The sequence below is a fragment of the Protomyctophum bolini genome (assembly GCF_963924005.1).
Source record: "Protomyctophum bolini genome assembly, chromosome: 22".
Taxonomy (NCBI): domain Eukaryota; kingdom Metazoa; phylum Chordata; class Actinopteri; order Myctophiformes; family Myctophidae; genus Protomyctophum; species Protomyctophum bolini.
Genome location: NC_137883.1, coordinates 22,144,483 through 22,159,825, shown reverse-complemented (window position 1 = coordinate 22,159,825; position 15,343 = coordinate 22,144,483). Strand labels below are relative to the sequence as shown.

The 15,343-nt window shown below is 41.5% G+C and overlaps 1 protein-coding gene across 4 annotated transcripts in view; it reads left to right on the top strand.

Moving 5' to 3' along the window:
- sh3bp2 (SH3-domain binding protein 2) overlaps positions 1-15,343 on the top strand; it is a 32,732-nt gene that overhangs the window by 16,489 nt on the left and 900 nt on the right. For 3 of the 4 annotated variants that reach the window (XM_080756349.1, XM_080756347.1, XM_080756348.1), the window contains exons 3-14: positions 1,055-1,157; positions 2,016-2,133; positions 3,261-3,328; positions 4,965-5,050; positions 5,182-5,274; positions 5,648-6,022; positions 6,672-6,981; positions 9,256-9,364; positions 10,570-10,625; positions 10,709-10,781; positions 11,273-11,332; positions 12,368-14,972. In XM_080756349.1, coding sequence (XP_080612475.1) covers positions 1,055-1,157; positions 2,016-2,133; positions 3,261-3,328; positions 4,965-5,050; positions 5,182-5,274; positions 5,648-6,022; positions 6,672-6,981; positions 9,256-9,364; positions 10,570-10,625; positions 10,709-10,781; positions 11,273-11,332; positions 12,368-12,514 — 1,598 coding nt within the window. In that variant the 3' untranslated portion in view covers positions 12,515-14,972. Of the gene's footprint in view, positions 1-1,054; positions 1,158-2,015; positions 2,134-3,260; positions 3,329-4,964; positions 5,051-5,181; positions 5,275-5,647; positions 6,023-6,671; positions 6,982-9,255; positions 9,365-10,569; positions 10,626-10,708; positions 10,782-11,272; positions 11,333-12,367; positions 14,973-15,343 lie in introns of those variants that run through there. The other variant, XR_013963469.1, reaches the window with a different exon arrangement.

Below are 15,343 nucleotides of genomic sequence, written 5' to 3'. Positions count from 1 at the left end.
GACCCGACCCTTTGGTGTGGTTTAGGCTTAAGACTAAATCAGAATTTGCTGCCAAAATGAACACTACTTTGTATACGTATACCGGTAGATAGACACTCGACAAAGCCGGATGCATCATGGTGAATTCAAACCCCCAGACGCTGTGGTGGTGGGCAGCTACTTTACCGCTGTTTTGCTTTCTGTCCTCTATTCTGTATTCTATGTTCTAGTCCCCTAGCAATGGCACAAGTGGCACTTCCTCAGTGCGCTCAATCGGCTTTCAATCATGCATGTCCTTCCTCATATGCAACAGCGAGAGAAACAGAAAATCAACACAACTCCATCTAATCGGGAGAACACTTTACACACCAGACTTTAAAGGCTTAGGACACTAACTTTGGTAAGATTTGGGTTGTTTGTGTAGTTATCCTGCCATGATGTAACCCCAAATGTACACTGTACCATTGAATTGACATCAATTAAATTGTGCAGTGAAGAGGCTCTCGTTAAACCTCTATAGCTGTCAACTTCCTGTTGATTTTACCATCAATTTGGGTCCTTGACAAGGACAAGTTTGAGAACTATTGGTCTACTGTGCTGCAATGATGATCAAACTACAATAAAGATGGTGTGGCATCATTATTGTCCAATCCCGTTCGTCGTCAAACATCTAAAACTGTTGTTTTCAACCAGTGGTCCTTGAGTGGGTTCCAGGTGGTCCCCAGCTAAATGGAGAGTTGGTAACCAAATGGACCCTTATACCTTTACCCCTTATATATCTTTAACTCTTGAGTTAAACATTTGCATTATTTAATGTGCAAAGAAGTCTACTGCACCATTAGAGAATGTAGAATAATTGTTATTTTGATCGTTTTCCTGTTATCTCCTACCTACAGCATGGAATTGGGGACACAATCTACACCAAAATATTCTACCTATTGGGTCTGAGAGGCTAAATGTCATCAAATGGTGGTCCGTGGCTCAAATGCGGAAATAGATAATGGACCTTTATATGAAAAAGGTTGAAACCCACACTGACCTAAAAGACAAAGACGTGTGTCCTCTGTGTCCTCAGGGCCCTTGCGGTACATCATCATCCACAAAGGTTGTGTGTACTACTTCAAGACCAGTACCTCACCTTCTCCACAGGGGGCGTTCTCACTCAACGGCTATAACAGGTCAGTCTTATATCGTTGCTGTGTCGAGCAGAAACCTCTTATCTCCATATTTTTTTATCAACAATAAAAAAAAACTTTGAGACCAAGTTTTTATTAAGCATTTTTCATTTTCATTACAAATGCCCCATCGCCCCACCCCCAAGGTTCCAATTATCATTGCAACAAGAAAAGACATTTCATCAGTTAGTTCAACATTTTACAATATATAGGCATCTTGTCTGGTAGACTTTACAAATAAGATTGAAAAGTAGACATACATACATACTGTACATACATACAATCAATCAACAATAATTATGATATTGAGCCTGTAAAGAGCAGTAATGTTTTGTGTCAACGTTCATGTAATTTTATATGGTATAGTGACATGCAGTAAAAGCTGTCGGGATCTGGATTCTGGATTCGAACCCGCTGCACACTGCCAGACTCGGGCTGCTGGCCCTGGACCGCTGAGCCACGGCCCAGGCCGAGTTTGGAGGGTTTTGACCATTAATGTGGATCTTTTTCCATCTGATTTCTAATCAATGATGGAGTTAGGTGGTTTGACCGACAGTTTGAGGATCCAATTAATGGAGTTAGGCAGTTTAGTCGGAAGCGCTTTTTAACACTTTTCATTGGTTCAATATTCGTACAACCCACACACAGACGTATCAGACGGGTGTTCAACAGCGCTGATTTATTTAAAAAACAAACAGTTGAAAAATGTAGATGGCTGGTTTCCGTCCGACAGCAGCGAAATACTGTACAGTGTGTGTGTGTTGTTTCACTGGATATATGTTATGTGTGCGTGTTCTGTGTTGTTTTGCAGCATAGATATGATGTGCATTGTGTCACAGCATAGATTATGATGTGTTACAGGGTGATGAGAGCAGTGGAGGAGACCACCTCCAGCAACGTGTTTCCTTTTAAGATCATTCACTTCAGCAAGAAACACAGAACCTGGTTCCTCTCTGCAGCCAGCGAGGACGAGAGGAGGGTGAGCAGTCGGTACATTATATATACAGTATACCGTTGCTGTCGGGTCTGTCTCCGCATTCGGTTTGTGTTTAATTGTAAATTAATGCCCTATACTTGATCATGCTGCAGTGTCACTCAAAAGCATCAACAGTAGTCGATCCACAAGCTTGAAATGCGGTGCGAAGCGGCGCGTTTCGAGCTTGCGGATCTGCTACTTTCGATGCTTTTTAACCCATTTAGAACTGAGATCAGATTCTAATAATGTCTGTTTGAAAATGACAGTTTTCTGAAAAAGCTATGTTTCTATGTCAGCCGTTCTTCGATTTTTCCAAAATAGCAGACCTACAAGCTCATAGCGCCACTCGGTGGCGCACTATGAGCTTGTAGATCTGCTATTTTTAAATAGCTAAAGCATAACATAATGCTAACACCAAAAAGGTTCCCGCCCAAAATCGGTTAACCCATTTAGACCTGAGAACTGATTTTACAAATGGCTTCTAAAACATGACGGTTTTCAAAAAAAGATGGTGGGCCGCCAACCCCCATCTAAAAATGTCTTGTTCCAGGGAGCCCCCAGAGGCCAAATATTTGAGTTAAAAACTTTTTCTGGGAAAGAACATATTCATAATCAAAGATTTGCACACATTTTCACGATTTTTCAAAAATCGCAGATCTACAAGCGCTATAACAAAAATGCAATCTATTATTATTAATACAAGCTCATAGCACAGCACTCGTAGAGCTGCTATTTTTCAACAGCTAAAGTTTAAAATAATGGTTAAGTGGTTAAAAGCTATAAGGTGACAACGATGCAGCATCAGGTCTAAATTTGAATCCTGAAAAGTAACAATTTTGAACATAATGAGGTTTCCACCCCGACATAGATGTTAAATAATGCATACAAACACATTTCTTTGTGTCCTTCATCCGCCTCATATTAGTGGGACTTGCCACTTGGGCTGCAAAACGCTTAAAACATAGCTTTACTTTTTGTGCTATTTTATCAAGAGTTGGTAATTTTGGAGATGATGATCGTTTGTGTTGCCGAAGTGCCCTTCGGCAAGGCACAGAACCATCTGCTGCTGAGTCATCATCGTTGCGTACTGTGTGTGAGAACGTCAACCAATTGTCTAAGAATTCTTCCAGAAATGGATGCGATACCTACGGAGGGAGATCGACTACTACAACGACAGGAGAGATTCACACACCCCCAGGTAAGAGACACAACATTACACAGCATTCAACACAATTTGAACCCAGTGTTGATTTCGTAGCTATCTTCAAATTGACGAAATGTGTGTAGGGCTGAAGTGGTTTTTTGTAATAATAATCAAAATCGACAAAGTACTAGTAACTAAAGTTTTCAAATAATTGTAGTGGCGTAAAAGTACAATATTTGCCTCTGAAATATAGTGGAGTAGAAGTAAAAGTACTGACCATTTGACATACTCAAGTAAAGTACAAATACCTCAAAATTATACTTAGTTACTTTCCACCACTGAACATAGCCTACATAACAACAATGATTCAGATAATGTTTGATTTAATTTGATTTATTTAGACGTCATGGTTAATAGAAAATGTTACATGCTTCTCACAGAAACATCAAGGATAAAAACACAATATAAAGTCAGTGGCTTATTTCCACTGTGGTCCCAATTGGTCTGAGACAAATAAAACATAACAACATAAAACAGGCTAATGCGATAAAAGATATATAACCCCCTTGAGGAATGTCTATAGTGTATAGCTTAGTGTCTGGATTTATAGAACTGTGCAATAACCGAAATGAAACAATAACCACATTTTTATATTGTTGCTGGCTCTATTCTATTGCGTGTGATGTGTCCTTCAGCCTGCCTCATATTAGTGGGACATGGCACTTTGACTGCAAAACATGGCTCTCTTTTGTTTCAATCATACGTTCTTGCTGTATGATTCAAATTTATTTATTTGTATGCAAAAGGAGAGGAGACTGGAGCAACACGGACATTTAGAGCCTTTTATTAAGGTGCTGAGTATACAAAACGACTAACGTTTCGACCTTGCGGTCTTCATCAGAGTCATGTTATTTATTTGTATGTTTAAATCTGCTATTTTCAGAAAAAAGCCTTCCCCACAATGCCATAAACCAGAAAATACACTAATATAGAGCCCTGAGGGACAGCCATTTGGGGTTTCAGTGGTCCAGTAAAAGGGACCCCATGCATAGAAATGTTTGACCCAGTGTGGGAACATGACAGGCCAGATGCCATCACGTTAAGGTGGAGTTTCTTGAGAAACGCTGCCCCCTAGTGTTATAACCCACGCATGGATGCAATTTCAAGTTTTCAGTTTCACATACATTTTCTCCCTCAATGGTGTAGTTTCCAGTGGTGATTTGCTGTGGATTCCTGCTAGCAGAGGTTGACACAAATTGGAATCCAAGAATTCAACTGCATTGCACTACTTTGCGGCGTATTTGTAAAAGGAAAAAAACAACAAAGTGATATGCACGTAATTGTGTTCCATTGAAAGTGACAGTTTAGAGTAAACGACAATACAGTGAAATGTAGGAAAAAACACAAAAGGATATGTCAAAAATAAATGAATGGTTAATAGTAGACATTATTAAACATCATAAACCTAAAACAAAACCTACATGAAACGGTATAAAATATAAATGTGAATATGGAGACATTTAGTACATTAAACAAAAATGTTATCCTGAGATTGAGAGTGGTCTGTTTTTTGTTACATTTGCACAGTGTTACAAATGGATACATTAACACTGCAGATTTAATAAGAAATAATATGTATAACAAAGTCCTGAATATTGTTTCCTAATCATCTCTCATCCTGTTGTCACAGTGACTCAGACTCTGATGCGGACAGTTTCTATGGTTCCATCGAGAGACCGATGGATATCAAACACTCTGTCGATAACACATCAGATGGTAAGATCCGATTAACACACACACACACACACACACACACACACACACACACGCGCGCGTATAGGTATATTTAGGTGTACAGTACATTGAACTGTATTTTTCTGACATTATGCATGGTCTCTTTACTTTAGATTACGTGGTGGATGAGGATGATGACGAAGAAGACTACCTAAAACCTGACGCAGACTTTTCTCCTGCCACAGACTGTTCACCATCATCCACAGGTACAATGTTGCACGCGCCCCACACACACACACACACACACACAAACATTGAAGACAAAAGTGAGGAAAGAAGAGTGAAAATGTAAATGAATTATGATTGGCCCGAATTATATTTGATTATTTGATTGGCCAAGCACGGAATATGATGTATGATAAGAGCTTCACACGGTTGTTTAAAAATAAAAATACTCATGTTGCTACATGTATAGCAACAACTAATGAGACATGGGTAGCTCCCGGATTGAAAGTTATAACAACTTATAGGTAATAGGTTACAACAACAGGTCTAAAGAATAAAACAAAAATAAACCTTTTTGGACATGCAAGGTTTCCGCCCGACATCGACGATAATGTCATGTTCTCCCCATAACAGGTAAACCCGTGGCCCCTCCCCCATCGTACCACCCTCCCCCGGTCCCCAGCCTGCCCTTCCACAAGCTGCCACCTCCTCCCGTACCGGCCCCCAACCGGACCGCCGCCAGCCCCCTGGCCAAAAAGCCCCCTCACCCTGCCTTCCCCCCTCCCCGCTGCCTGCCGAAGGGCCCGCCCCCGCCTCCCCCTCCCCTCCAGAAGTTCAGCACGCCGCCTCCCCCGCCTCCCCCCAACGGCAAGCGCAGGATGACGTCGCTGCAAGAGCGCGGCGACCGGGGACCCCCTCCGTCGGCCGCGCTCCCGCTGCCCGCCACGCTGCCCTTCTGCAAGCAAGTGGAGAGCCGCTTGGCCATCAGCACACCAACTCACAATCAAGGTGATTAAAACCCATTCTGACCTGAGATCAGATTCTAAAAATGTCTTCTGCATCCTGACAGTTTTCTGAAAAAGCTATCTTTCTATGTCAGTCGTTCTTCGAATTTTCAAAAATAGCAGACCTACAAGCTCATAGCGCGCCACCGAGTGGCGCGCTATGAGCTTGTAGATCTGCTATTTTTCAATAGCTAAACTATGACATGATGCTAACACCAAAAGGGGTTCCTGCCCAAAATGGGTTAATATTTTTATTTATTTTTTATTATTATTATTTTTTTCCATTTCAGTATAGTTTTTGTTTCGTTACTTTTTTTAAAGGCTTAGTTTAAGTTTAGTTTTTGTGTTTATTTATTGTAACTTTATTCCATATTACAATAAAAAACTAACACAAATACTAATAAAGATTCAACGTAACAAAAATAGTAGATCTGATTCTACAAGCATGTCTACAAGCAAGGCCCTATATGCACCCTTATACCTAAACATATAGTAGATCTGATTCTACAAGCCCGTTGGGGCCCTATATGCACCCTTATACCTAAACATATTTTATTATTATGAAAACCATTTAAAAAGCCGATCTACTTTATGACACGTTGTGAGCTTGTACTGTAGATCGGCCATTTAAACTATTTAAAAATGTTTTTCAGGATACAATTCGACCATTGCCGGATTCTCTCCCGTCAACGTTCGCCACGGGGCAGTCGGCGGTCCAGGGGGCATCAGGCTGGGCCCACCGCTCCCACCGCCACCTCACTTTGTGGGGCTCAACCCGAGGTTTGGTGACCCCAGGTCTGGGGGGATGGAGCCTGTTCCACACGTCTCTCCCCTTCCACCCCCACCGTCTCACCTTCCTGTGACTCCGCCCTCCGTTCCTCATCATAAACCTCCCCCACCCACATCCAAACCACCAGTACCATCAGCCAAGCCCAGATTTGGAGGTACCACCCCAGGCCTACAGTAAGTTGGTGTCACATACAAACAGTCAATATATATATAAATGTACTGTACAGGCCCAAATCTTTCACATTGGCCTGTTATAGTGCCACCAGGAGGCCAATTCTTGCAAAACACTGTTTTATATTTACTCCTACATATTTTGTCCTTACACATTAATTCTACAGTCATGTGATCAAGATGGATCTGTCTGATTTTTCATATTCCATCCTGAATGGCTAAGATTGGCTTCCAACGTTTTGAAGTGGCAGGCAGACAAGTATTCAACACATAATATAATAGAACTATTAAAAAAGTTTTGGTAGGTGTAATCTTGAAAACCCCTAGGCTGTTTGGCTACAATGTTTATTGTATTATTTTTTGTGGCTTTCACCTTTATTTTATATTTTTTATGGAGGGATAGACAGACAGTAGGCTGACAGGAGAGAGACATGCAGTAAAGGCCGTCGGGATCGGGAGTCGAACCCGCGGCACACTGCCAGACTGGATTGCCAGCCAAGGTGCCCGGACCACTGAGCCATGGCCCAGGCCTGCTACAATGTTTTAAACGTTATATTCGCTTATATATTCAACAAGCATACATGCTTACAAATACAAGAAGCCCTTATCTGATACAGCTGAGTCAGTCACCCGTCCCCCCTCCCGCATGGCGGGGGAGGGGTGTAACTGAGCCACTAGTGAGTGCCAATCCTGACTGACACTCCCCCGCATGTCTCTGCCCATGTGATACTGCAATGCATGATGGGTAGAGGATTCTAATTCCAAAAACATTATTATACAACAGTATTCTGGTCAAACTGTAGCATATTTCTCCCAAACTAGCATCAACTATGTTACAGAAATATGATGGTTTATATAGTTTGTGTGTGTGTGTGTGTGTGTGTGTGTGTGTGTGTGTGTGTGTGTGTGTGTGTGTGTGTGTGTGTGTGTGTGTGTGTGTGTGTGTGTGTGTGTGTGTGTGTGTGTGTGTGTGTGTGTGTGTGTGTGTGTGTGTGTGTGTGTGTGTGTGTGTGTGTGTGTGTGTGTGTGTGTGTGTGTGTGTGTGTGTGTGTGTGTGTGTGTGTGTGTGTGTGTGTGTGTGTGTGTGTGTGTGTGTGTGTGTGTGCGCGTGCGTGTAACCAACCAACCGTCAATCGGACTGGCATGTGTGTGAGTGACTTCCTCCATGTCTGGCATGTACAATTCATACTTACCTGGCAGGGGAGACACCATGATCATGAAGGTGGTTCACCCAGGTTGAGGCTTGGCCATTGCACTCCGGTCGAGCTGATATACTTGCGAATTCCCCAAATGTGGGAATCTCGACTGCATAATTTGTGGTAGTGGGGGACTGCGTTCGCGCTCTCCCCTGATTTAACTGTGAAAAAGATAATACCAATAGCTTTGTTCATGACATTCTTAACTGAATAGATTAATGTTGAGCATGTTTGTTATTTCAAGACTTGTATAAGTGCTAATAAACTGCTCAAGAACATTAATTCAAGCTTTAAAATGTCTTATTAGGGCGGCAGTGGCTCAGGGGTAGAGTGGCCGGTGGAATGGCCGGATGGGAACCATGAGGTTCAGATTTCGATCCCGGGCTCACCCAGAGTTTGTGCTGAAGTGTCCTTGAGCAAGACCCTAGCCTGAACCCCTAATTGCTGCCGATGTGCAGGTTGGTGCCTTGCATGGTTTCCACTGCCATCGGTGTATGAATGGGTGAATGTAATTCACAATCTATGTAAAAGTGCTTTGGATAAAATAGGAGTATGAATCGGCCCTTAAATATACATTTATTATTAGATTAACTATGATTTTTCATCTGCCTGGTGGAAACAATGCCTCGTAATAAATCATTTATCATGCGCTTATTGAAGTATTTAGCTTGCGGATCTTGCAACATTAACATTTCACTACTTGTACAGTACATGTAGGCCTCAAATCATGAACGCAGCATCTGATTGCCGTGAAACTTTGCACGCACTTGGACCACCCTACATTTTTCAAATTGGCCTCATGGTGCGGTTATAACAGGCCTTTTCACGTTTTAGCCAACTGTGTTGAGTGCGACACGTGAGCGTGTAGATCGGCTATTTTCGGTGCAGTTTAATCAAGCTTCTGGAGATGCGACCTATGGCATCGATTTCTACACAGAGGGCAACACATTACTGCATTGAAGTGGATCCTTGGACATGAAAGAGTTTGAGAACCACTGACCTACAATACACATCATAATATACAGGAATATGAATTATTACCACACACCGATAAATATATTAAAGCATGAATTCTCTTCAGAAGGGCATCTGGCGACGGACAGAGCTTCCGTACGATGGGGGACGAGGCGAAGACGAAACCCAAATCCAAGCGGGGCGGAGAGGAAGATTCCGATGACGACTATGAAAATGTAGGTAGCACCATAGGAGGAGGCCCCTCCCCCTCCACCCTCAGGGGGGCCTCAACAAAATAATGATGTCATAGGTATATGGGGGCCTCATATTTGGTCTTGAAACGGGCCTCCAGATTCCTAAGGCCACCCCTGAGAACACACAAACACACCAAGCTGGCCATAGGGGGTGCTAGCTCCCCTCAAAGAGCCAGAATGCAAAATGCTTGTCATTCAGCCTCACTTTGAGTTGCTCAGTGGACTGTCTCTCACACAGCGATATGGAGAAAAATATCACACCCGCGTGACGTGAGCGGCACTGTTATCACCATACATCACATTCCGTGCTGCAGCCAGTCAGCTTGAGCACATTCTGCGCACGTGCACACTCACACACACACACACACACACACACACACACACACACACACACACACACACACACACACACACACACACACACAGCCTCAAAATACAACACAGCTCAGTGTTAGGGAACGCTGTAGCAATTTACAATTTAGGCATTTAGCAGACGCTCTTAATCCAGATTGATTTACATTAAGCAAGAACAAAAAAGCATGGGAATACATCACATAAAAAGCATTTATCATGAAACATGCGTAAGCTAAGAACGTAACAGTGGAATATCTATATAATGAAACTATATTATAAACTGTACATATATACTATACTATACGTGTGGAAGACCCATAGATCCATAGACCCCAAGGTGGCCGCAATTAAGTAATAAATATAGCAATAGAGTTAGTTCAAAGGGACAAGGGTGCAGATGAAGAACAGCTGCACTAATTGGCGTCGTTAAGGCGTGCATGGCAACAGTTTGTGTCTCGTGTGATTTCACACCAGAAGATATAAGATGAAATTACTGTAGACGTCGAGAGAGAGAAGAGAGACACAGCGCTGTGCTTTTCTGGGCAAAGAGGGGCCGATCCGACTAGCGGCGGAAGCCGACTTCCTATTGGTTCGCCAACCAATGTATTGCTTATGTATTACTATTGTATCCCTATGGGGCTTTTGCTAACGTTCCCTGATTTTGCTTAGCATGATGCTGAGACATAAAGAACATCTCCCAAAGCGGAACCTTTAACTCCAAGTTTAACTGTATTACATTTATTGCATTAAATAGTTAAGCTACTTTCATGTGAGTGTTTCTGTCTGAATTTGTTATCTTTTATTTATTTTTATATATATGTTTTTATCTGCAGGTTCACCTACCAGCATCTGTTTTCATCGACACAACTGAAACTGGCGATGTGGAAATGTAAGACTTTCTTTTATTAGCTAATAATAATAATAATATAAATAGTCCCTTGACTATGATGATGATGATGATGTCCTCTGCAGGTTCTTCCTAAAGTGTCCCAACACTCCGCGGGACGGGTTATATGCCATCAGGAACGGCACTAGAACACCCAAGGTAATAGCTGATCTACAAGCTTACACTGCATCACAGAGCGACATGTTGTTAGCTTGTAGATCTGCCATTTTCAGCGAATGTTCCCCCCCAGAATAAGGATGCTAGGGTTCAAGTTGTTAATGTAATGATTTGGCGTTACAGATAAAATGAGCATTGTATCGGACCACAATGGAAACAAGCCATCAATGCTTTTTTTTAGCATTGCTTTCTTAACTCATTAATACCAGGAAAGCATCTGTTATTTTTATTTTATTTTAGCATAGACAATGCAGATATACAAGCTCTCAGCACATGACTTTGTCCCTCGATGCAAGCTTGTATTTTTGAAAGATCTTGAAAGTGTTGAATAATTTTGAATTTTGAAAATGGGTGAGAACATTTGTAGAATGGGCATCAGGTCTTAATGGGTTCATTGTACTTTTGTATGATTTGCAAACAAACAAACAAACAAAAAACCTATAATGGGTATATTTTCACTCTGTGTTTACCAGGTGTTAGTAGTCTGGGAAGAGAGTAAGGGTAAAGCCAGAAACTACAGGCTGTTTGAGGAGGTAAGAAACAAAATCACTGACACTGTCTCCCTCTCAGCTTTCCTACCGTCTGTCTCTCTGACACTGTCTCCCGCTCAGCTTTCCTACCGTCTGTCTCTCTGACACTGTCTCCCTCTTGGCCTCCCTACTGTCTGTCTCTCCTACACTGTCTCCCTTTCTGGTTTTCCACCTTCTGTCTCCCCTACACTGTCTCCCTCTCTGCTTTTCTACTGTCTATCTATCTTACACTGTCTCCTTCTCAGCTTTCTCACCGTCTGTCTCCCCTACACTGTCTCCCTCTCGGCTTCCCTACCGTCTGTCTCTCTGACACTGTCTCCCTCTCAGCTTTCCTACAGTCTGACCTTCCAACACTGACAGTTTTTGAAGGTTTCCACGATATACAGCAGCATGCTTAAAAAAATGTTATAATTTGAATCAAAAATAGACGTTTTTCAGAAAACTGTGGTCAGGATTTAGATGGTGATTCTTGAATTGGCCTCAGGTCTTTCAGATGGGGCTCGGCGGCCAATTACATATTATTGGCGGGGTCCTTGAGAGTTTGAGAATCACTGATATAGAAAATGAGCGTCACGCCTGTCACAGACCGAGCAAGTTTAGTCAGGAAACTCAGTGCAGTTGCTGCCGGCTGTTCATTGGGCCGCCTCAGCATCACATTGTCATTCACATGATTCACTTCATCCAATCACACACTCATTCCATCTTCATACCGGCTATTTAAACTGGAAGTTTGCACTACTCATCCTGCTTGCTGCTGCACTGCTGTCTGCTTAAACTTTTGCTGCTCACCCTCCTCCACCCCAGCTACCACCTGTCGTTTTGGATCTGCTGTTTAGGTACGGGGGAGTCCCTATGGTTGAGACTGATGCGCTTGATCAGAGTACCTAAAAAGCAGAACCAATTAATCGCCAAACCATAATAAATATATTGCTAATTTTATATTCAATAATATTTCATCCATTGATGACTTTTGTAGAATCTGGCCTCAGTCCTACATGGGTTAATTGTTAATGACTACGTGTCTCTGGTGCCACACAGGAGGATACGGTGTTTCTGGAAAGCGACGTCAAATTCCCATCTCTGGATGTGCTGGTTGAACACTATTACAGCCACCCTCTGCCCAACCACTGCTCGCTCTGTTTACAACAACCTTACATACAACCTTGTGTACTGCAGCCTAGGTGACCCCCTCCAACCCCCTCTGTAGAATTAGTTACTTACTTATGCCTGACACCCTTACCAGGGCATATAGGCCGTCGACAAGGGGGCGGCCAGGTGCATTCACAGTCTCTCTGTGTCTGCCTGGACTGGAGATCCCGCCGACAGGAGTTTTTGGAGCCGGCCTCTGTCTCTCCAAGTCAGAGCCTAGTCTGGTGGTATGTGACACTGGTAAGACACCGGCAAAACCATTCCACTTACAGAAACGACGACAAGGACACACTGTAGAATCTGAGAGTTGCACTGTGTAACCAAATGGACCCCGTAGTACTACGGGTCCATTTGGTTACAGTGTACTGTGTACACTCTTACTAATGGATCAAGTAAAATAAGCCAGTAACATATCTTCTACAGTACTTGAAAACTGTTATTTGTGAAGGAACGAAACAAAACAAACTAACTAACTAACTTTTTGTATTTTTGTACATTTGCACGTCTAAGACAAACTGAGAGAAGGAACCAGCATTGAATCTATGATGAACACATTCCGCTTGTGAAAGAGGCAAGCCATAATAAGCCATTGCAAACACTTTACTCTTTGCTTTTTAGTTCATACCGCCCTTTTGACAAGTGTTGTTCAATGAAGAAAATTAAGAAGTGGCGACCATCATTCATAATAGGAAATATTGGGTATTTGTGGTATTTGACCACACTGAGGTGCTGTAACATCAAACTCATGACAATTACTGCCACATTACTGCCATGCCCATGCAATTGCTGACTATACTTCTAACTGAACTTGAAAGGCTGTGCGTTATCTGACCACATGGGGGTGCTGTGGTGCCAAATGAAAGCAACATGAATGAAGTATTAGTGGGATGTATGATGGATCAAACTGAAGAATTAAGCACTTTGAAAGTACCTGGTTAAATAAGGACGTCCTACATGTGACTGACGGAGCTCAAACACACATGTATTGATGGAGGAAAGCAATTTACCAATACACGAGATATCAGGTATTAACTATCCCATGTTGTGCTATGAGAATCAGAATTATTCACGTCAGTGAAGTAAGGAATTTAACTTTAATGACCTTCTATGCAGAAACATAATGTAGGTGTGTGTGTGTGTGTGTGTGTGTGTGTGTGTGTGTGTGTGTGTGTGTGTGTGTGTGTGTGTGTGTGTGTGTGTGTGGGTGATGGGGGTCCACAGCTAAATACATATCAGTTTGGGGGTTCCAATAACTGAATGAAAACGCTTGAGAACCACTGGTTTAGATGTTAGAGGTGAAAGGTTTCTTTGTGGGAGTTATGAAGCTGAATTAGACCACTGACACTGACGGAAAGCTCAGCAATGAATTAACCAAACATTTCAGAATATTATGTTCTCGACATCTCAAGTGCTGCCTTTATAGACATGACGACTCCAGGCATTTCTTCAACAGTACTTGTTGACAAAGCTCCTATATGGACTCATTCAACTTTAAAGGTGTAGTGAATCTGTGTGATCATATAACGATGGATGCCAAGAAAATGGGCAAATTCTCATTTGTAAGTTTTTATATCAAAAGTTCATAAAAAAAAATTTAATTACTTCCTGAAAACGAAAAAAATGCTGCGTGATGACGTGTCGAGGCCCACATCAATGAAAGCCAATAGAAATGAAGCTCACCAGTTTGATTACCATGCTTCATTGTCCTCCGGCTCCAACACAGCTGGTTTTGATGAAAGAACTACTACTAATCTCGTTCAAGATTACATCCAAACGGTGTATTACTCATTTTAAACTTAATCATCACGCTAAAATATGTATATAGGTTGTGTATAAGTTAGAAATAACCCCCTGGCTTTGCCCCACGTCTCTGTCACTTTGTTTACAAATGACACTGCACGTCAAAATAAAATGCCCAACATTTCCGTTTCACTGCACCTTTAATGACATTAATTTTCATTTATTTATATTTTTCGTTTTTCTTTTAGGTTCTATGACCTCAATTACACCCACACGCCCTGAACTTTGAACATGGATTGAACGTGGATTTTCTGTTGTCTGGAGTTTTCTCTGTGTGTTCTGAAACCTTTTGAGCTGCATTGAAAACAGGCAAAATCCCTCAACAGTGACATCTGCTGGCAAATTCTTGTCATATGGGATTTGTGAAATCTTACCTCACAGTCCACAGGCAAATCAGATCACTTGTTTGAGTCAGAAAACCCCAGACCACAGAAATTCTACTGAATGTTAAAAGTTAAGGTTTTTTGGGTGCAATTTTCTTTTTCACGGTCCCTTTAAGATAGCATGACAGACTGTGCCAAACTAGTAATGACTTTAACATCATGATTTCAATTTTATTTTATTTGTAATTAATTTATTTCGGTTTGTTTTTTAAGTTACTTTTAAAAAGAATTATGTGATGTTGCTACATAAATAATCATTGGTTCCTTATGTTGTTTCTCATGTCCATGTGGCTAATTAATAAACTGTATAACACTTGTATAAAGAGAATAACCTACTTTTCTTGATCTGTAGGTTTTCATATTTCATTGTTTAATTGAGGATATTTTCTCAAAGAATGGAAGAAATCTCACCCACATATAATACAGCATGAATATAAATAATATAACGGCTATAAATGGGAAATAGATTTCCCATTTATTGGGAAATCTATTAAGTGTGGTAAATAGATTTCCCATTTATTGCACTTCAGATCTTTTCTGAACAGTAGTATTTCTGTAGGACAATATTATTGGCACTGTAATCTATCTATTTAACTTGAGTACATTTTGTGTATAGACGATGTAAAAAAACGAAGTAAATATTTCTGTAAAGATATAAATTCTGTATAGTTATTTTGAGACC